Source organism: Pantherophis guttatus, chromosome 5, assembly GCF_059756535.1.
Source record: "Pantherophis guttatus breed Tessera chromosome 5, ASM5975653v1, whole genome shotgun sequence".
NCBI classification, from domain to species: Eukaryota; Metazoa; Chordata; class Lepidosauria; order Squamata; family Colubridae; genus Pantherophis; species Pantherophis guttatus.
This window is the reverse complement of record NC_142067.1, coordinates 23,690,484-23,711,737: the sequence shown is the minus strand read 5'-3', so window position 1 is coordinate 23,711,737 and position 21,254 is coordinate 23,690,484. Positions and strand designations below refer to the sequence as shown.

Sequence of the window (21,254 nt, the reverse complement as noted above, 5' to 3'; positions counted from 1 at the left end):
TCACAGGATCGTAGAGTTAGAAGACCTTAGAGGTCTTCTAGTCCAGCCTCTTGATGATTCAAACCTTCCTCAACTTGATCATCTTCAGATGTTTTGTGTGACTGTATTAGCTCCATCCAGCACAACCAATGTTTAGGAGTTAGGAACTGTAAGGTAAAATCAGGAAAAACCAAGATCACATCTAATTAGAAGATCTAATTAGAATAAAAAGCAAAAAAAGGAAACCTCAAAACACATTTTTAAATGAATCTGCAAAGCCGATACATCCTTTTCCACACCAGCTGGCTGAAATGAGAGAACAACTTCTTTCATTCTCAGCTAAAAGCACTTTCTTTTTAAGTGTCAGCAGGTGGGCAAGCAGAAAAAAAAGACTCTGTTTCACAGCAGAACACAAGAGATGAAAACAGCATAATATTCTCTTGCCTCAGGCAATGACAATTCTATCCCCCATTTCAGGAAGAGAGGAAAGTCATGGGGCAATCCAAATTTGTTAAAATATTAAAGCTATGTGCTTCTGTGTACATACACACACATACACTGAATGGCATAACGAGGTAATTGGCATTGTGTACAGGAACATATACACAGAATATGAGCTAGACCCTCTCAAGTCCAGATGGGAGATTCCAGAGAAGGTCATGGAGAATCTGTGGATTTCCAGACCCAGATGGATAGGCAGGTATTGGTCAATCAACCAGGCATTGTAGTAGTAGTAGACAAGGACCAGAAGACAGCAGTGATGATAGATGTAGTAATGCCAAGTGACACCAGAGAGGAGTAAGCTGGAGAAGTACCAGGGCCTGAAGGAGGAACTAGAAAGGATGTGGAAAGTAGAGGCCAAAATAGTCTTAGTAGTGGTAGGCTATGACTCCTAACCTGGTAGAGTGGCTTCAACAGATCCAAGGAATAACACCAGAGCTCTTTGTTCAGAAGAATGCAGTGCTAGGAACAGCTAAGATACTGCACCAAACCTTCAAACTCCAATGCTTCTGGTAGAGGACCTGAGCTTGAGGAAGACACATATCACCAGGGATGAAATCCAACAGGTTCTGACAGGTTCTGGAGAACCGGTAGTGGAAATTTTGATAGTTCGGAGAACCAGCAAATGCCACCTCAGGCTGGCCCCAGAGTGGGGTGGGAATGGAGATTTTGCAATATCCTTCCCCTGGAGTGGGGTGGGAATAGAGATTTTGCAGTATCCTTCCCCTGCCACGCCCACCAAGCCTCACCACACCCACCAAGTCACGTCCACAGAACTGGTAATAAAAAAATTTGGATTTCACCACTGCATATCACCCATAAAGGTGAGAAGGGAGGCAGGGAAGGAGACAGACAGACAGACACACACACACACACTTCCATTGTGACATAAACAGTGCTTAAACCTTTTCTTTACATGCATCATTAGTGAGAGACTGAATGGTCCAATAGTTGGGGCTCCTATAATAAATAACCTGTGACCAATTACTTGAATAAGCTGGACACAAATAGTTGTTCAAAAGATTTAAAAAACCTTTAACTGTTGCAAGCACCAATCTCCATCATGTCTTCATGTCATTCTGCATCATCTTTCTGTTCTGTGTAGTCTTTGAATGCTCACCCAGTGTTATGAATGGACTCCAGTGCCTGAGAAATTCGCCTGCCCCACTTTAAACACTTCTAAGTGATAATTGTAACATCTGGCCACCAGAGGTCAATATCTTTCCATAGAAAAGTGGGTAACAATGTAAATTATTTAGCCCTTTTAAAATACTGGAGTCCTCAAGCCAGTATTTTGGATAGTTGAATCATGTTTAATGTTTTCTTTATGCCTTTGAGTCAGTTTTGACACCTAGCAACCATATTATAGACAGTTCCTTGCAGTTTCTTGGCATTATTTTCAGGAGTACTTTGCTGCTCCTACTCCTTCTTCCCAGGGCTAGGAGGGACTGGCTCATTGTCACTCAGTAGGCTTTATGCCTTTTGTTGAAGATTGAATTAAAATTCCATGCCTTTAACCACTACACCAAACAGTCTCTGTAGTAGTACTAACCAAAGTCAAAATATGACCAAGCAAAACGAGCACTACTTGATCACAAAACTAAGATTAGCAAAGAATGCTTAGCTTACATTATGAGCCATGGTGGCACAGTGGTTAGAATGCAGTATTTCAAGATAACTCTGCCCACTGCCAAGAGTTCGATCCTTACCGGCTCAACGTTGACTTAGCCTTCCATCTTTCCAAGATCAGTAAAACGAGGACCCAGATTGTTGGAGGCAACAACATGTTGACTCTGTAAACCACTTAGAGAGGGCTGTAAAACACTGTGAAGTGGTATAGAAGTCTAAGTGCTATTACATTAATTAATAAGTATGCATTTTTGGGGGGGGGATGATTTAGGTCTTACAATACATTCATTTATGATCATTTTTTTGTATTGCATGTATTGCAATTCCCCAATTGGAACATTCTTGCCTAGATAGGACTAAAGCTCAATTTAATTAAATAGGCATGATTCATTCATTTCTTCAGGAGAATGAGGCATATGTCTAACTCCCACTGAAATATTGTAATAGAAAGAATGTTTTAGTATGATTGTATTTTGGGCTTTGGATTTACACATCTTGAAGTGCATAATTAGGTGGTTAAAATAGTTTAATGAATATTACAATTTAGGATTTCTATCTTTAAAAAATGAAGAGCAACATTAACTAATATTAACAAGAAATTAATTACTACGTAACAGCTCCTACACCATAATTCTATTAGGTGAAATCAAATGGAATTTTAAGTACCTTCTAGAATTTAAAAAGAAAATATTAAATGTAAGCTTTATTAAGTTAATACTTTTATATAACGCAAGACAGATATACAAAGAAGACACAATATCAAAATTGTAAACTTAGATCACTCATGTTAATTTACATTTTATTGATCAAATATTGAAAAGAGATTAAAAAAGATTTTCAGTTTAGAAAGCAAACAACTGAATCACCTAAATATGTAGTATTTTTAACTACAAATAACTTACTTAGTAGTTTAGAAATAGTTTAGAAAGAATTACTCAACAGTTTAGAAATCATTCAAAATACAACTATTTTGCTTCTAAAATATCCTGTAATAAATCTATAATAGAAGAAACTTTAGTACCAGAATCATTTTCTTTAACAATTTCATTACTTGACAATAACAAAGGAAAAACAGTTCCAGGCTTATCTTGCATCCCTACATTTCTTCAACCAAAGGAACATGTTTTCTCCTGTCTATTACTAACATTGTGTGATACAGAATACATATGATGTATTGTATCAGATACATCAGGATCTAATAAATGCATAGGCGATAAATCCATCATTATTCTAAATATCAGAGTGCCAAATTATAGGAAACAATAGTCACCACTAGCAAACCAAAATTATGTCTCAGGATTCAGCATATTATGTAGAAGCAGAGAACATGTTAATTATATTCATAGATGAAAACACACACCTCTGCTTTCCAGAATTCAGGAGTTTGGATTTCTGGGAGACCAAAGAATTCACTACCAGATAAGACTATCTTCAAGATCAACGATGTTCACATCCTTTTTGTATAGTTTATTTCCACATGCAAGGATAAGAGCTGATTATTTCCAAATTTCAAACCTAAATCTTCATTAAAGATCTACGTTATGAGCAAATTCAAGATCTTTTTTTAAAGTGACTATCTTTGCTCATACAATTACAAAGTGAAAAATCAAGTTGCTTCTTGTGAGGTAGGCAGCCACATAACTGTAATTAATAAATAGATAAAAATGAAAATAACGTGATTGTGCCCATTGCACAATGACAGTTCCAGCTGAAATCATTAGCAAATCGCCCATAGTTGTTAAATGCAATGTCACGTGACTACAACTTGCAACTTCTTGCAGCTTCCACACTGACTTTGCTTGTCAGAAAACAGCTGTAAAGACCACAAATAGCAATCACCTGACAGTAGGATGCTGCGACTATGATAAAGTTGACATGAACCCAAATCGCAATCACATAATCGCAACGATGTTGCCAGAGCCAGAATTTTGAGGGCCAGTTGTGATTCTCCTTTTTCAGCACAACTGTAATTCTGAACAGCCACTGAATGAGCAATTGGTAAGTGAAGAACTATCTGTATTTGGTCAAGTTGTTTCTGCACTTACTGACAAAACAATGGGTAAAATGAAAAGTGAATTGCATCTCACTAATGAGATCTACCAAACACACAATGTTGAAAGCATTGATGTCATAACATCTCCTATTTAAAGACATATTTTTTGGGGGGGGAAGGGGGGGATAAAGACAAGAGGGCAAATGGAAACAGAGATGCCAAGTACATTTCTTAAATAAAAAATTCTTAAATAAATAAATAAATCTGGAAGCAAACCAGCAACCAGTGCAGCTTGTGCAACAGAGTTGTTACATGAGCTCCTGTAGGGCCCCTAAAACTGTTTGTGCTGCTGCATTTTGTGCCAGCTGAAGCTTCCAAATATATGGGTAGCCCCATGTAGAGCACATTGCAGTAATGCAAGGCAGAGCGCAGGGCTTCATAGTCCAGGAAAGGACACAACTGGTATACAACAGAGTGCCAAGCCCTGAGCAACTCCACAAAGGAAGAGAAGTGAGCTGGATTTCTCACTCCCTAGCAATATTGATTGAGGTTGACCTTGGAGAAGGGGAGTTAAACTAACACAATACCGTGCCATTGAGATGGCCTCCAACAGCAGACGCAGGGAGGTCATTATGCAGCAGGAAGATTGGTACAGGAGCAACAATTCCATGAACCCAACCCATGATCCCAGTTTCAAGACAGGGTCTTATATCTAGAAACTTGTGCAGCAGGGCCCCTAAAGGCCAAAAGATATTCTCAGAGGACTATTGCCACTCCACCTCATCTACCCTGGGGTCTTGACTTATGCAAAACCCTAAATCCAGCTGGACATATCTCCAAGAGGGAAACTCCCCTTTCGGGAGTCAGCCAGGTTTTGATAATGAATACCAAGTCAGCCTGCTCTTCTCCAATGAGGCCATAAATAAAGGAAGCCTCATTATTAACTGATCTGGCATATAATGCTTTCCATATATACTGTGTCTTGTTTTCTATAGGCAAATAAGTAATGATAGGAGCAAGGGAATTAACAACTCTAAAAAAATAAACCAAGATAGACCAGTCGTTCTTTTGATGTTCAGTCCCTTTACTCTGGATTGTTACATGTTCAAGCCTGAGATTTAGTAACTGAAAATTGGTGGCAGTTTACCTATTACAAAAGAAGTTTCGCAGCTTGTTCTATCTTGCAGGTTTTAGGGGGCGGACGTTCCTTTGTTCTGCCCACTATAATAAAACTATAGGGAAAGTGGCACTCAATGAGGAAAGGGCATTTTCTGGGCACTGCTAACTCCCATTCCCTCAAAAAATAATAACACTGTTTCATAGAATCAGAAATTTGAAAGCAACAATAAAATTGTGAATTCTAGTCCTGCCATAGATATAAAAGGTAAATTCCAATTTGTTTTCAACCCTGAATAATTTCAAAGTAATTGAAAAGTATAAAGTAAATTAAGGTAGACATAAAATGTAAATAGAAACTGCCATTTTTAAAATGCTGACTCCAGTTCACTTTTATAGGCTGCCAAAGGCATTATGAGTCTACCTTATATGTAATATATGCAGCCCTTTAAATAATACATGAGAAGTAAGAAAATTATATTAATCAATTTGGAACATACATTTCAATAATTAAGGATGTATTTGGATGAAGAAACCAATCATAAATGAGGCCATTAACACATAATAAGGGGCAAGAGGAGCCTGGGTAGTTAATCGATTTTATTTTTGGAGCCCGACTATTCATAAATATATCTATAAATTCAATTACATTATTCATTGAACCATAAGGTCAATGTGCTCAGTGTGAACTGGGTGAATTTAAAAAACAGATTATGAAAGCTGAATAAAATTAGCAAGGAGGGAAGGCATTTGGCATTCCACAGTATTGTGCAAAATCATTCAGATTCATTCTGTATCACTCTTCCAGTTGGTTTTGTATGACCATAGTTTTTATGCTGATGTCAACCTATACTTCTCCATATATGCTATTTGAATAGATCCAAATCCAGAGTATTTGGAAACATAATTATGGTGAACAGAAACTCATTCAATAGATTCTGGCAGTAACATAGTTGTTGAGGTTATTTTTAATAAAGAAGAACTAGCTGCTAGCAATTTTTGCATGTTAATGAAGGTGAGTCAAAGTGGAAGAATCAATGACTTTTCATTGCTTAAAGATATTGCTTTGCCATAGTAAAGGAACTGCTTAGAATATTCAAATAGTAAAAATAATTATATATATTTATGGTAAAGGAAAACTGCTTTGCTGCAATTAATGCAGCAAAAACTGAAAATAAAAGTTCATTTTTTCATCTGCAGAAACACTGTGATCTAAAACAGTGTTTCTTAACCTTGGCAACTTTTAAAATGTCAGGACTTCAATTCCCAGAATACCCCAGCTAGCACACCGTCTGGGGAATTCTGGGCATTGAAGTCCAGACATCTTAAATTCACAAAGTTGAGAAACACTGATCTAAAGTAACTAAATTAGATCAATCTGAACATCACCAAGTAAGCCTACTTGTTCCATTATATACCAGTACTGCCAGGGTAGGCTATATAAATGATTTTCTAGGTCAGTTTACTGGAAAACTTTGGTGCCGCACACCCATTTTCAGTCTGACCAGTCATTTTCATCACATTCTGACTCATCATCCGAATCGCTGTATTCCACTGCAATCCGTCGAGAAAGAATTGTGGCCACATCATTTCCAACCGGCTCATGCTTGGCCTCCTGTTCACGCTGCTCTTGTACTTTTTTCAGCTGGATTCCTGAGACAAGCAAAGAAATGTGACTTTTTGTGCTCATTTTTCTTTTTAAAAAGCTTACAAATACACAGGACTGAAGCATTCATGAAAATGTACCAGAATTAACGTAATTAGTAAACATTTACACATAGTGTTTCCAAGCATGGAAATTATTTTTAAAAAACCACAGTCAAATGTCCCTATTGATGACTTGCTTATTTATAGCCAATGACTTATTTAGTATAATAAAAGCTTCAACAAGGGCAACGTCTATATTTTTAGAGAGTATTTTTCCTACTGTATAAGCATGTGTGGTATAAACAACTCATCATTCATCGGAATATTATTCCATGTGGATAGGGTAATTATCTATTCAAGTTGACAATAGTAATAACTTAGGACTTAAAATACTTCCTAATATCTATTTACATAAAAATCTATATTGTTTATATGCTTTTTGATACTTTCAGATGTAGTTAAATGCATAATTACACGCTCAGAAGATGATCTATCCAAGAAAGGTTATAGTCCCCATGGATGTGCATACAGCCAACAACTTCCTTCACTTATAGGTAAAGGTAAAGGTACCCCTCACACATATGTGCTAGTCATTCCCGACTCTAGGTGGTGGTGTGCTCATCTCCGTTTCAAAGCCGAAGAGCCAGCGCTGTCCGAAGATGTCTCCGTGGTCATGTGGCCGGCAAGACTAAATGCCAAAGGCACACGGAACGCTGTTACCTTCCCACGAAAGGTGGTCCCTATTTTTCTACTTGCATTTTTTACGTGCTTTCAAACTGCTAGGTTGGCAGAAGCTGGGACAAGTAACAGGAGCTCACCCCGTTACGCAGCACTAGGGATTCGAACCGCTGAACTGCCAACTGCCAACTGTACACTGCCCTGAGTCCTTCAGGAGAAGGGCGGTATAGAAATAAAATTATTTATTTTATTATTTATTTAACCTTTCGATCGACAAGCTCAGCATCTTAGCCACTGAGCCACCGTGTCCCCTTCACTTATACCCACCATGTATTATGTGCCTCCCTCGGCTCTCCTAAATCTCAGGTACCTTATTTATGTATAGGCTGCAGGGACCACTTTTTCTCCTCACTGGGAGAGAAAAGAAAGAACCGTATCTCCCTCTTTCCTTGCTAAGAAGCAAGTTAACACCACTGCCATTTTGCAAGATGGCAGCAAAACAGAAAAACTGACTCGCTGACCAGTGGGTGTAACAAAAGAGTTCCTGCTAGGAAAGAGCTGCAGGGGAGAAGAAGCAAGTTAACCTTCTGCTTCAAATGAGCCTCCTAAACTGTTCCTACATAATATGTTCCTAAACATTCATCATTTACCAGTCAGGCTGTCCAAATGGTACGGTCCACGAGGGACAAATTCAATACATCTGGAAGATACCATGTTGAGAAAGATTGGGCAAGCATTTAAAAGCAGTTCAAGAACAACTGCAGCGTACCTCTGTGGATGATGATTATTCATCAAAAGAAAACTATAAATGCAACCGAAAACAAGAAAGCCGAGATACAGCTTTCAGCCTAGAACACATGTGGAACAGAGCAGTGGTGGGTTGCCCCCGGTTCGCACCGGTTCTATAGAACCGGTAATAAAACCGGCGGGGGGCTCCGCCCATCAATCCCGACATCATCAAAATGCTTCTGCGCATGTGCAGAAGAGCGCACGCACGGCCCCGTTGCAAACCGGTAGTAAAAGTAAGTAGAACCCACCCCTGGAACGGAGGTCTTACATCATGCAAGCACTGAAGACCCAAAGCCTGTGATATTTAAAATCACAGGTCAGGTTTTGGAAGACTTACCCATCCGAATAGCAGCAAGAAGATCACTTCGAGCACCACTGATGGGTGACTGGATAGACTCCTGCATTTTAAGCTCAGCTACTGCAGGAGTGTGCAATGGAGACGATGAGAGAGAAGATCCTGCAGGAGGGCCTGGAGGAAGAGGAGGTGGGCCAGGAGGAGCAGGAGCTGTAACAATATGCCCAGAAGGAGGAAGATGAAGAGTACCAGAATACAGTGTACCAGCCATTAGTCCAGAATGGGTAGGTAGCACAGGGATTTGGAGAGGACTAACAAAAGCAGTCTGCGCAGAAGGAATCATAAGCGGTGATGCAGGGGCTAGGCCTCCTGAAGAATTGTAATAATCCACCATCTGAGCTGCAATCATCCTATACATAAAACAGAACAAAATACTTGTTAGTTGAAGTATCAATTAAGTATGCAATGTAACAATCAATGTTCTACTTGATTTGAACTTTAAAAATATTAGTGCTTTACTTTCTCATTACCTTTTTTTATACTAGAACATTTATTTACAGCACCAATATTTTCCAAGTTGGCTCTTATTTAATCAGGAAGGCATAAATGATTCAGACAGAGGTTTATCCTCCAAACTTGCTACTTGACTCCCAAATGTTTGGTTACCAAACTATAAACGAACAAGGCACTTCACCCCAGACCCTGTTGAAATTGTTACCAAGTTTGGTAATGAAACGTCGGGGAGAAAGCATGAGGCTTGGAGGACAAATCTCTGCCTGAATCTGCAACCCGAGTTATGAATATTCTCTACAATTTCTAAGGCACAAATGACTTAGAACAAATTACACACTATTTTCCAGTTTCAACATAATTTTCCCCATATTAATCTTTATTTCTACAGCTTAACAGTATCACCAGGAAGTAGTAACTTTCCTATTTTGCTTAGTTTATTTAAGAATAAGAACCTCTGAGTATGCTTAACAACATGCAGTTCAGCATACAATTTACACACCACTGATATTTTGAACATAGAACCGCAGTGGCGGTGCAGTGGTTAGAATGCAGTACTGCAGGCTATTTCTGCTGACTGCCAGAAGTTTGGCAGTTCAATTCTCACAGGCTCAAGGTTGACTCAGCCTTCCATCCTTCCGAGGCAGTAAAATGAGGACCCAGATTGTTGGAGTCAATATGCTGACTCTGCAAACCACTTAGAAAGGGCTGCAAAGCACTGTGAAGTGATATATAAGTCTAAGTGCTATTGTTATTCATCATGAGCATACCTTTTCCCTCTCTGAGACTATCTTGTTTGCTCTTCATCATTCAGAAACTGTTTCTATGGAACTCTTGAAGAGCAGGAGAAAAATGTTTTAAATAGTTAGGTTCCATCAAGTCAGCAACTTATGATTGGACAGATGCTTGCCATCTCAGCCTGCCCTCTAGGTATTAAACACAGCCATTCCAAAACTATTGCAGTAATATATTTGATCCAGTGGTGGGATTCAAAATAATTTAACAACCGGTTCTCTGCCCTAATGACCAGCTGGGTAGGCGTGGCTCAGTGGTCATGTGACCATGTGGGTGGGTCCAACTCAACGTCACTCACGTCAATGGGCGTTTCACCTTAGCTGTTACAATGTAATAAGGGTTAAGCAGAGAGACAGTTTCTGTAAGCAGGGCAATAAAGATTAGGCTAGAAACAACATCAGAATGTTTCCTTCCTGCCTTCCTTACAGGATTAGCCCTGTAAAGTGGGGAAAAAAACAAAATAAGATTTCTTCCAACAACCGGTTCTCCCGAATATGTGCGAACTGGCTGAATCCCACCACTGATTTGATCCCATTTAACCATCTGATTGTCTTCCTGTTCTATTCCTTCCAAACTTAACAGAGAAAATTTTCTAGTCAATCATCTAGTTGCAATCATATGTTTAGCATATATTTATGTTTGCTGATCATTGTATAACACAGGGGTCTCCAACTCCCGGTAGTGGCCTACTATTGGGCCGTGAGCATCCCATTTGTGCAAGCAGTGGGTGAGCACATGCACTCCACTTGTGTGAGTAGCAGGCACATGGGCCTGCCACTTGCACAAATGGAGCTGCGCATGCACGGCACGTGCACTTGGCCACTGTTTGTGCAGAACCATCCCTCTCTCTCCCTCTCTTCCACCGGTTTGCAAAGCCAGAAAGGTTGGGGCCCTGGTCTGATATGAGGACAAAACCAGCTATTTACCCATAATCTGCTGGTATCAATGCAACAGTACCCAGAGCACCATCTAAGATTTGGGGTGGGGGTGGAGGCGGTTCTTGAGGCCTATTCAAAGTAGCATGTTGCACTGTGGTAGAAGATAACCTATATTCATGTTCAAGGCCCTGTTTTGCAAGCATAAACTGAGATCCATCTCCTGTTCCACATGAAGGCACATAGCAAAGTTGATGATGGAGTGAATGATTTGGAGTAGCAGGATATGAATAACTGGTAATATCCAAAGCATGGGATCTGAAATTAGAAAGAAGAATAAGGGGAGCCATGAACAAAATACAGTTAAACTCACTCAATTTAAAAGATTATCTATTTAACATTTTACAGATTGTTAGTAGATGAGATTAATGCAACATTAAATGTTAATGCAATATTAAATGTAAGCCACATTCACAAAAACAACTTTTCTCTAATTTTCAAAGTATAGGATATATATTCCAACACATATCAAAGAAGACAGACAAGCAACATTACCAAGAAAAATCAAAAGATGAAAATAAATCAAGGCAGATTATTGCATTTTATCAAAATCCAATCCAATCCAAAGTTTTAACATTTTTTTTAATATGGATTTTTTTCCTGGGATTTTTTTTTTGCATAAAAGTAACTTTATCTGATGAAAGAGAGAGAGAGAGAGAGAGAACTGTTAGCTGGTCACAAAGCTTGGAAAACAGCAAAGCTTTTAGTACATAGCAGTTAAGACCAAGCAACATTGTCCTTGCATCCCTAGGCTGCAGAGAAGCTAAATTAGTAAAACAAATTATGCCATATTGTTAAAAAAAAAAGTGAAACAGATGTTCATCATTTTATTCAGATGGAAAGCCAGGGAGTTAACGAAGCGCTTTCAATAAAACAAAAAAAGACAAACCCTTTGGGCATCTGGGTCTCTTTTGTGCCTCCTGCCTGCTCTTGTTTCTGTATGTCATTTATGAACTCAATGCCCATTTTCTTTCTCTCCCACTCTTCTTTCCTGGCCCTCACTTTTCTCACATTAACGTGATGATGCCGGCTTGGATTCAGCTTGTGCCTCTCTCTCTGAATCATAATGGGCACAATATAAATCATAACAAAAAGGATTACATACAGGATGGAAACATGAGAATTTCATATGCCGAGAGTTACATTAGACAGGCATATGTTACATAGAACAATGTTACATTTGTTTTCCATGCAAGTTTAAAAAAAAAAAAGCTGTTTTGAACCTAGGTGTGCTTCTTTTAATGGAACTGTTGCTTACAGCAATCTGTTTACAACAAAGCAAGGCAAAGTTTTCATTTTGTCAAGCAACAAATAAAGACAGGCCAGAAAAAGACATTGGACCAAAAAGGCTTGAAAAGATATGAATTGGCTAAGATAAGAGAATCAGTAGGATTATAAAAGAAAGGTAGAAAAAGGGGACTCTTTCAGATGGAGAAAGAGTCGCTTTTAGAAGCGTATTCAGAACTTGTTATCAGAATATCTCACAAAATATTACCAACTGAAAAATCTCTTCTTAATGCAGACAAAACAACATACTGGCTAGAAATTCTGGAAATATTAAAAAAAAAAAAATTTGTTTTAGAAGTTGATTATGCAATAGTTAGTTACAAAAACCTCTGCCTTTATATGCCCAAGTTTTAAAATGACTACAACATGACATAAGCAAGCCACAACAGATGTTAATGGAACAGTGAAATTTGTGGGCTGCACTATTTGTTATATTTGTTCCTTTGTTCAAACTAAGTAGCAGAACAAAAATGAAATAATGCCTGATCAATCTAATTTAAACACTGTACTTGAACATGTTCAAGGCCTCTGGTTTAGCTCAAAGGCAACAGATACAGAGATTTGATATATCATGAGTTTTTTTAACACCTTGGCTTTAAGCACACAGTGCCTGACACAAAAAGGGCCATTTCCTGTCCCCAGTTTTCCATGTTTCTTTTTGTTGCAATAGGCTGCAAAAAATCTTTTAAAAATATGTCTTCACGGTTAATCTAATTCAGGAAAACGCAGACGCCAAAATCATCCAAACTGAAAAAGAAAGATATACCTCTCTTATACAGGTAGTCCTCGACTTACGACAACAATTGAGCCCAGAATTTATGTTACTAAGTGAAAAAAAATTGTTAAATGAGTTTTGTCCCACTTTATGACTTTACTTGCCACATTTGTTAAGTGAATCACAGCAGTTGTTCAATTAGTAACACGGTTGTTAGTGAACCTAGCTTCCCCATTGACTTTGCTCGTCAGAAGGTCGCGAAAGATAGTCATCTAACCCCGGGACACTACAACCGTCATAAATATGAACCAGTTGTCAAGCATTCGAATGTAAATCACGTGACCATAGGGATGCTACAACCATCATAAGTGTGAAAAATGGTCATCAGTCACTTTTTTCGCTGCCATTGTAAGTTTGAACGATCAGCAAACGAAGTGTTGTAAGTCGAGGTCTACCTGTACAAGTGGAAGTTATAAATCTGCAGCAGATGAAGGATACTAAGCACCTCTGAATATATAAATCTTATTATCAACAGACCTAGTTTCAGGGGACAGAGACCCTTCAGAAGATGCTCCAGGGTAAATATTCTGAGACAACCTGTTGTCTGGTCTAAGTTCTTTGTCATAGGCCATCATATTCCACTCTTGGCGCCTGTTCCTTGCTTTTCTAACCTTTTTCACCTCACGAGTTGTGCCATCTATACGTTTTTGATCCTGATATAATATAAAAAGTGATGAAGCATGCAAAAGAGAGAAACAAGGAAAGAGCAAGTTTAATGCTGTTAAGAATATGGAAATAAGATGTGCAGGTGAGCCAAGCATAATCAAAGCATATATTAGATTCCATTGGTTATTTATATAAACTTTCAGCTATGTTTCAATATTTATAGGATATGGACATCTCATGGTCCCATATTCATTTTTTCCCCTCCAATGAAAAGATTTTAATGTTATAGTTTGCAAAAATTCCTCTATATGATCTAGTCAAAGCAATCTAACTAACTAACAAATCAATAGTTTTTCAATACATCACATTAAGTAGCTTGAAAATATTTTCTCATTACATGCTGTGAGTCAGTACAAATGTACCTACAAATAGCCTTTTGTTTGGTCGTCTTCCAGCTGCAAATTAAGCTTATTCAACTTTTAATTTTGTTCCTCAAATGAAGCATGTATTTATTCTGAAGCAAGCTGATTTCCACTTTTCCTAAGACTGAGCCAGGCAGTTTGGTCTTGTTTTTCTCATGTTAACTGATTAGATATTTGTTCAATAGTTTAGGGATTTGGGTGGTGTAAGCCAAATCAAATGAGTGTTTTCAAAGTTTGGATACATATAACTTTCCAATAGCTTCTTACAATATAGGCTGTCTATGTTTAGAGACCATGTTTAGAACTGGTAACTTAATTATTAATCAAAGCAGTCACTAAGTAATACCAAGACTGTGCTTTACAATCTTACTGCAGCTTTCATTTGCTTTACAGACCTGAGAAGGTCATAAATGTGGGAACTTATAAAGTTACTTTTTCACTGCTGTGGTAACTGTGAATAGTCACCAAATGAGACCTACTTTTTCAGATTTACAGGGTATGGATTCTTTTCAATAAGTACTTAAAGGTTAAGGTAAAGGTTCCCCTCGCACATATGTGCTAGTCGTTCCTGACTCTAGGGGGCGGTGCTCATCTCCGTTTCAAAGCCAAAGAGCCAGCGCTGTCCAAAGACGTCTCCGTGGTCATGTGGCTGGCATGACTAAACGCCAAAGGCGCACGGAACGCTGTTACCTTCCCACCAAAGGTGGTCCCTATTTTTCTACTTGCATTTTTTACGTGCTTTCAAACTGCTAGGTTGGCAAAAGCTGGGGCAAGTAACGGGAACTCACCCCATTATGCGGCACTAGGGATTCGAACCGCTGAACTGCCGATAAGTGCTTACTTCCTGCTTATTACTGCCATAGTAGGTAGACAGACACGGAATCAGGTGAATTCATGAGGGGCTGCATGAGGGGCTGAGGACAGGTTCTTAATCATATGGATCACCGTGATAAAACAATTGGCTCCAAGAGAAATTTGTTAGTTCTTAATAAAGGGGGTCCTTATCTTACAATCCGAATTGGGACTGGATTTTTCATCCTAAATTGTTATGGTTGTAAATTGAGGGCCCTACATAACCAGACTCCATTTTATGACATTTTCTGCGGCGGATTTTCAGGAAATCACCACAGTTGTTTAGCAAATTCACAGCTGTAAATGCAAAACCATTTTTTCAAAAGGCCTTTTTTTTTGCCAGAAATTGGCAACATGGCAACATTGCAAATTGCAGTCATGGGACCACAGGATTCTGCAACTAGTCGTAAAGGTGAGTCGGTTGCCAAGCACCTAAAATTCTGTCACATGACTGTAGGGGTGAGTGTGAAAAATTTTATGGTGGCCAAAAGTGCCTTACGGGCCAAAAAGCACCGATTCTGGGCCCACTGTAATTCTGGATGGGTATTAAGCAACCAGTTGCAAATTAAGGATTTTCAGTAAATGTGATTAAGAGGGGAAAATTCTCAGTTCAGTAGTTCATAGTTCGCAAAATGGATACCATAGAAATGCTAATAGCAGACCTGTTATATTTATTTTTCAACCCACATTTCTCCATAATATCCTATCAAATCCCTGTTTCCCACAGTTTATTACATCTCCTTTACTATGTCCTTATTGTTTGTGTCACCACACTGACAACATGTAAGCCCCTCATAGAGGAAAAACAGTAGCAGGTCACCCAATCACTCTAATGTGATATTCCTTTTTCTGCAGAGCCTCTAGATCCACTAACCTGTCTTTTGTGGCATATTTATGAAACACACACATACACACACAGAAAAGGCAGCTTACTCTTTTAATTCTGTTCTTTCTATGTATTACCTAGGAGCTTCAGCCACTTAATTAGTTTCAGAGCTCCAGGGATTGCTCACATAGCATATATACACACTCATTTCAAAAATGTCTATCAAATTCCTGAATTTTATTACAGCTATGATCTGAAAATGGAGAATTCAGGCAACATTCCTTCATGATCTCATTTATATGCATTCACATTTCAAAGCAGTAAACTTCATTCCGCAATCTAGTCCATTATTTCTGCACAGCTATAAAAGAACAGGCCTGGCCTAATTTTCTCCCTCTTTCATAAAAGATTTTTAATTTTTAAATATCTTTTAGTATTTTATACATTCAATTTTAAAATTGGTTTTAAATAGTTCGGGGTTTTAAATTTGTCGGAGCCAAAATTATTTAATTTGATTTTATTCTACTTTTAAATTTTGTATGGATGTGTTTTATTGTTTGGCTGTGCATCGCCCTGAGTCCTTCGGGAGTAGGGCGGTATAGAAATCGAATAAAATAAACAAACAAACAAACAAACAAACAAACAAACAAACTATACTAATCTTTCAAACTTGGAGCTTAAAATAATGGAAAGATTCTTCAATTTCCATGATACAGAAACTTCTGAACTGAAAGATTTTATGAAATGTCTGTAATATCTTCAAAATATCTTCCAAAATGTAGTTATATAATAAAACTAACTGGGAGTTTCTTTAAACACTCCATTAACAAATCTCCAGAAGACTTTTGGCTTTCTTACCTGTATATTTTCAAAATACAGGTAAGAAAGCCAGAAGTAGGTTTCAGCAGGTTCTGACCAGTTCTAGAGAACTGGTAACAGAAATTTTGAGTAGTTCGGAGAACCGGTAAATACCATCTCTGACTGGCCCCGCCCCCATCTATTCTCTGCCTCCCGAATCCCAGCTGATCAGGAAGAAATGGGGGTTTTGCAGTAACCTTCCCCTGGAGTGGGGAGGGAATGGAGATTTTACAGTATCCTTCCCCTGCCACGCCCACCAAGCCATGCCATGCCATGCCACGCCTCCCAAGCCACACCCACAGAACCGGTAGTAAAAAAAATTGAATCCCACCACTGAAGAAAGCACACTTTTAAGATGAAAGGTAAAGGAATAGTTTGAAATACAGGATAGCTTTTGTTTTTACAACCATTCGTATGTAAGGAACATTGTTAAAATACAGTATAAGCTATTTATCTTAAAACATGATTGGTAAATTATTATTATTTTTTAAAACTGTTTTGATTTACCTTCTGTCGTCTCTTCTCTTTTCTCTTATGCTCTGTATCTTGTAACATTTTTTCTTTCCAGAGGTCAAAGAAGTAAGAAGGATCAGTATAAAATTTTAAGCCATCTTTTTTATCATCTCTGTAAAAAAGTGGAACAAAACATTGTTTTAAAATGGCCACTGCTCATGCTCCAATAGTCAATAAAATAAATCAGTCATAGAACAAATCGATCAGCTTTTCACCTGAAGTACAAATGAGTACTAGGTGGAAGACCCAGCTCCTTTTAGAAGTCCATAATGCTGGCAAAAATGGAAGGAAAGGGAAGATGACAACTCTAGAAAGTTGAAGAGACTCCGTAACTATGGCAAAAGGCACACCCTTGGGAGGTCTGAAGGACCAGGGTGTGGACAGATCATTCTAGAGAAGGTCCCTTTAGGTCAGGGGTGTCAAATCTCGATTTCATTGAGGGTTGCATCAGGTTGTTTGATCTCAGGGGGATGGGGAGGCATGGCCAGTGTGGGCGGGGTCAGCTCGACATCCATTTTCGGCTGCGACAGCCTCCTGCAGCACTCTGCCAGTGAAAATGGAGCTTGAGAGGGTCGCACGCGCACACACACTCTGAGCTCCATTTTCACTGGCAGAGGCACCGCGGGCTGATCCTTCAGTGTTTCCAGAGTGGCTACACAGGCCGGATCTAAGCACCCCGCGGGCCTTGAGTTTGAGGCCCCTGCTGTATGTGGTTAATAAGAGCCAAAAGGTTTTCTGTTACTCATCAGGGAAACTTAAGCAGATTTCGAGTATTTCTTTATCTGAGTATATGAAGTTCCATTATGTTGATGTTTATTATTCAGTACAAATATTGTCGTACTACACGTTTTTGCACGGTGTATGAGAACATTTTTTTCTCCTGCAAAAATACAATACATGAAAATAAGAAGGAAAACTTCATATCCAGTTGTATCAGATTTATTCATTTCAAATTACAATACCTGTATGATGTAAGAATATTCAGTGGAGGTGGTTTGTCACTCTGATTGTAAATATCAGCTATAGGATTGGGAATGCTGCTCTTTGAAACAACCTGTTGATCCTGTACTGTAGAACTTTTGAATGCTTTCTTCATATTAATATCTTGCAATGAAACTGTTGAAAAGAAAGGAGAAATAGCCACATAAGAGACTGAGAGTAGCTTACAATATGCAAATGAAATGACTGAACAAAAGCAAATAAAGGAATGACTACATCTCATTTTGTATGTACAACATGAATTGTGTGTTGCACATCTGAGACAAGATTGTGAACAAATACAATCTGTTCTAATTAAGACTAAAATACAAAGTTATTCAGATCTGTGGTTTATCATTCTTTATTTATTGCTTACATTGTTTACATTCCATATTTTTTTATATGTATATTCCAGTGGTGAAATGTAAAATTTGTACTACTAGTTCTATGGGCGTGGCTTGGGGGGGGGGGTAATATGACTGAGTGGGCGTGGCCAACTTTTTTTTTTTACTTTTAAAACCATTTTTTCTACAACCTCTTCAGCTGAAGAGATTGTAAAAAAAATGTTTTTAAAGCCTCTGACGATCCCAGCTGACTTGCCTGATCGGCAGAGGCTTTCTTTTTCTTTTTAAAGCCTCTGACGATCCCAGCTGACTTGCCTGATCGGCAGAGGCTTTTTTTCCTTTTAAAAACATTTTTTCTATAACCTCTTCGGCCAAAGAGGTTGTAGAAAAAATGCTTTTAAAAGCCTCTGATGATCCCAGCTGAGCCGCACGATCATCAGAGGCTTTTTTTTTTAATTTTAAAAGCATTTTTTCAGCCAAAGAGGTTGTAGAAAAAATGCTTTTAAAAATAAAAAAAGCCTCTGATGATTGCGCGGCTCAGCTGGGCAATGGGGGGGGGCAGGGATTTTTGCTACTGGTTCTCCGAACCACCCGCTTCCGCTACCGGATCGGGCTACCGGATTGGGCGATCTAGTCCGAACCGGGAGCATTTCACCCCTGGTATATTCCTATCATTATTATCTTTTTCTTTCTCTTTGACAATTCTTGTAAAAACAAAAGAAAAGAAAAAAAAAGGCAATATAATAATTTTATTGGCCCCACTGATTTTGACATGACCAAATGCCGAAGGCACACAGAACGCTGTTATCTTCCCACCAAGCTGGTCCCTATTTTTCTACTTGCATTTTTACATGCTTTTGAACTGCTAGGTTGGCAGAAGCTGGGGCAAGTAATGGGAGCTCACTCCATTACACGGTGCTAGGGATTCAAACAGCTGAACTGCCGACCTTTCTGATTGACAAGCTCAGCATCTTAGCCACTGAGCCACTATGTTCCCACTGTATAGATAACTATGTCTTTTTGCCAATATCACTTTTGACATAATACTTGCATGAAACTGCCTACCTTCTTCCACAGTTGAATCCAGTTGAGTAACCTTGACAGACAGACGGTCAATCCTATCTTGAAGAGAATTTGCCCTGATGTAAAAGTTGTTGGCTTCGTTAAACAACTCACCAAATATGTCTTCAGCATGTTTGCCTATAGAGAAAAGATAGGATCATGTTCCCCAGCTTAGAAATAAATGTTTTTATTTATTATTTACTGACAAATATTTTATAATGCTAGTTTACATGACCCTGTGGCATTCTGACATTTTTTAAGAATGTTATCAGAATTCTTCAAGATGTTTTTACTGTAATCCTGATGGCTTTTTGTAAGCAATTCTAATAATCAATTATCCTTCAACTTGACTAATGACTACTGCTTAAAAATACAGTTGAACTTCCAAAATAACATAGTAATTTATAACCTCTCTGAATGGCCAAGACAGCTAAAAGTCCCCAGAATGACATGAAGAAGCAAACAGCTATAAAGCCAGAATAGATATACCCAAGCAAAAATCCTTATATTTTTCCTGGTGTTCCTAACTTCATCTATAAAAACTAGAAATTTAAAATATGGAATTATAGGGTACGGTACCCCAATACATGAAGTTTAGGCAGATTAGAATCCACCTCACTTCCTTTGTTCCTTTCACAGCACATGTGCTTGGTGTGCTCCCCTCCCAAAATTCAAGATAAACCTGAAAGATGCCTCATGTTCTTCAATTTTCCATATAAAATAGGAAGAAAAAATAAAGAATAGCATTAAAAACAACTCAGGGAACTTACTTAAGCTGCTTAGCTGACGTATGATAGCAGCAAGAGTACTATTGGTTACACATTCCAATTCGCTAGTAATTCCTTCAGGTAAAGCTCCTTGGCATAGGTGCCGAGGTTCAATGTTTCTTTTGATTAATGGCATGTTTCAATGTCTGTAAAAAGAAAGAACAAAACATTATTTTCATCCTCCTTCAATATAAAAGCAAGAGTTAGTATAGTGCAAAGGGAGAAATGGGCCCATGTCTCACAGAGAATGTTTTGGTTAATTACCTCAGGAAGATTATCCAGGAAAATCATTTGTTGTTGTTGTTGTTGTTGTTGTTGTGGCACCCATTTATTGGAATGCCTTCTCTCTCCAAATAATCACAGTGACCTTGCTCTAGTTCAGACATCTCCTAAAAATATTCCTATTCTGGTTTATCACTTGAGATCCCAAATATTGCTGGCAGATTCATCACCACTGTTATGATTTATTGTATTCAAGTGTACTTTTAATACTGTGCACTGCATGGCAGGAAAACCTATAGGTATATTTAATTAAACAAATCTTATCAAATTTGCTATGTAGCTTTCTATATATTATTGAAGAGGAGATAACTGTATTCTTTCTTTGATCATTTGTGAATTTGCAAGTCAATATTATATCCTGGAACAAAACATTTTTATTGGAAACCCTTAAAAGAGAGCTGAATAAATCTGTTCATCAAAAACTTCCTAACGTATCTCTGGCTCGACATTTTAGATCAGGTCACATTGTGAACAAACAATTTAAGGGGTTTAGAAAACTAGGGCCCAATCTGCTTCTAATTTTCCAACATCTGTATTAAGAAAAAAATGTAAATAGCAAGAAGACAAGAAGCGGATGACATTTGGTGCTGAACAGGAAATGACTCCTTAGGATCTTGTACTTGGCAGCCGGGCTCCTCATGAAAAAAAGCAAAGGGAATGGGAATGACTTAACAGGAGCTACTTGCAAACTTCCCTGCCTGCTTCCCCATTAATTTTCCTTATGGGAAGCCAGCAGGAAAGGTTCAAATGACGATCATGTGACTCCAGGATGATGCAACTGTCATCAGTGTGAACCAGTTGCCAAGCACCCAAAT

The 21,254-nt window shown here is 38.4% G+C and overlaps 1 protein-coding gene across 2 annotated transcripts in view; it reads right to left on the bottom strand.

Moving 5' to 3' along the window:
- Window positions 1–2,891: 2,891 nt before the first annotated feature.
- Window positions 2,892–21,254, bottom strand: part of WASF3 (WASP family member 3) — a 33,754-nt gene continuing 15,391 nt past the window's right edge. Inside the window, exons 2-9 of one of the 2 annotated variants that reach the window (XM_034410660.3) lie at window positions 20,161–20,303; window positions 19,394–19,528; window positions 17,969–18,122; window positions 17,001–17,118; window positions 11,757–11,923; window positions 10,859–11,125; window positions 8,670–9,037; window positions 2,892–6,871 (exon numbers count right to left, since the gene is read on the bottom strand). In XM_034410660.3, coding sequence (XP_034266551.1) covers window positions 6,714–6,871; window positions 8,670–9,037; window positions 10,859–11,125; window positions 11,757–11,923; window positions 17,001–17,118; window positions 17,969–18,122; window positions 19,394–19,528; window positions 20,161–20,293 — 1,500 coding nt within the window. In that variant the 5' untranslated portion in view covers window positions 20,294–20,303 and the 3' untranslated portion in view covers window positions 2,892–6,713. Of the gene's footprint in view, window positions 6,872–8,669; window positions 9,038–10,858; window positions 11,126–11,756; window positions 11,924–13,406; window positions 13,583–17,000; window positions 17,119–17,968; window positions 18,123–19,393; window positions 19,529–20,160; window positions 20,304–21,254 lie in introns of both variants that reach the window. The other variant, XM_034410643.3, reaches the window with a different exon arrangement.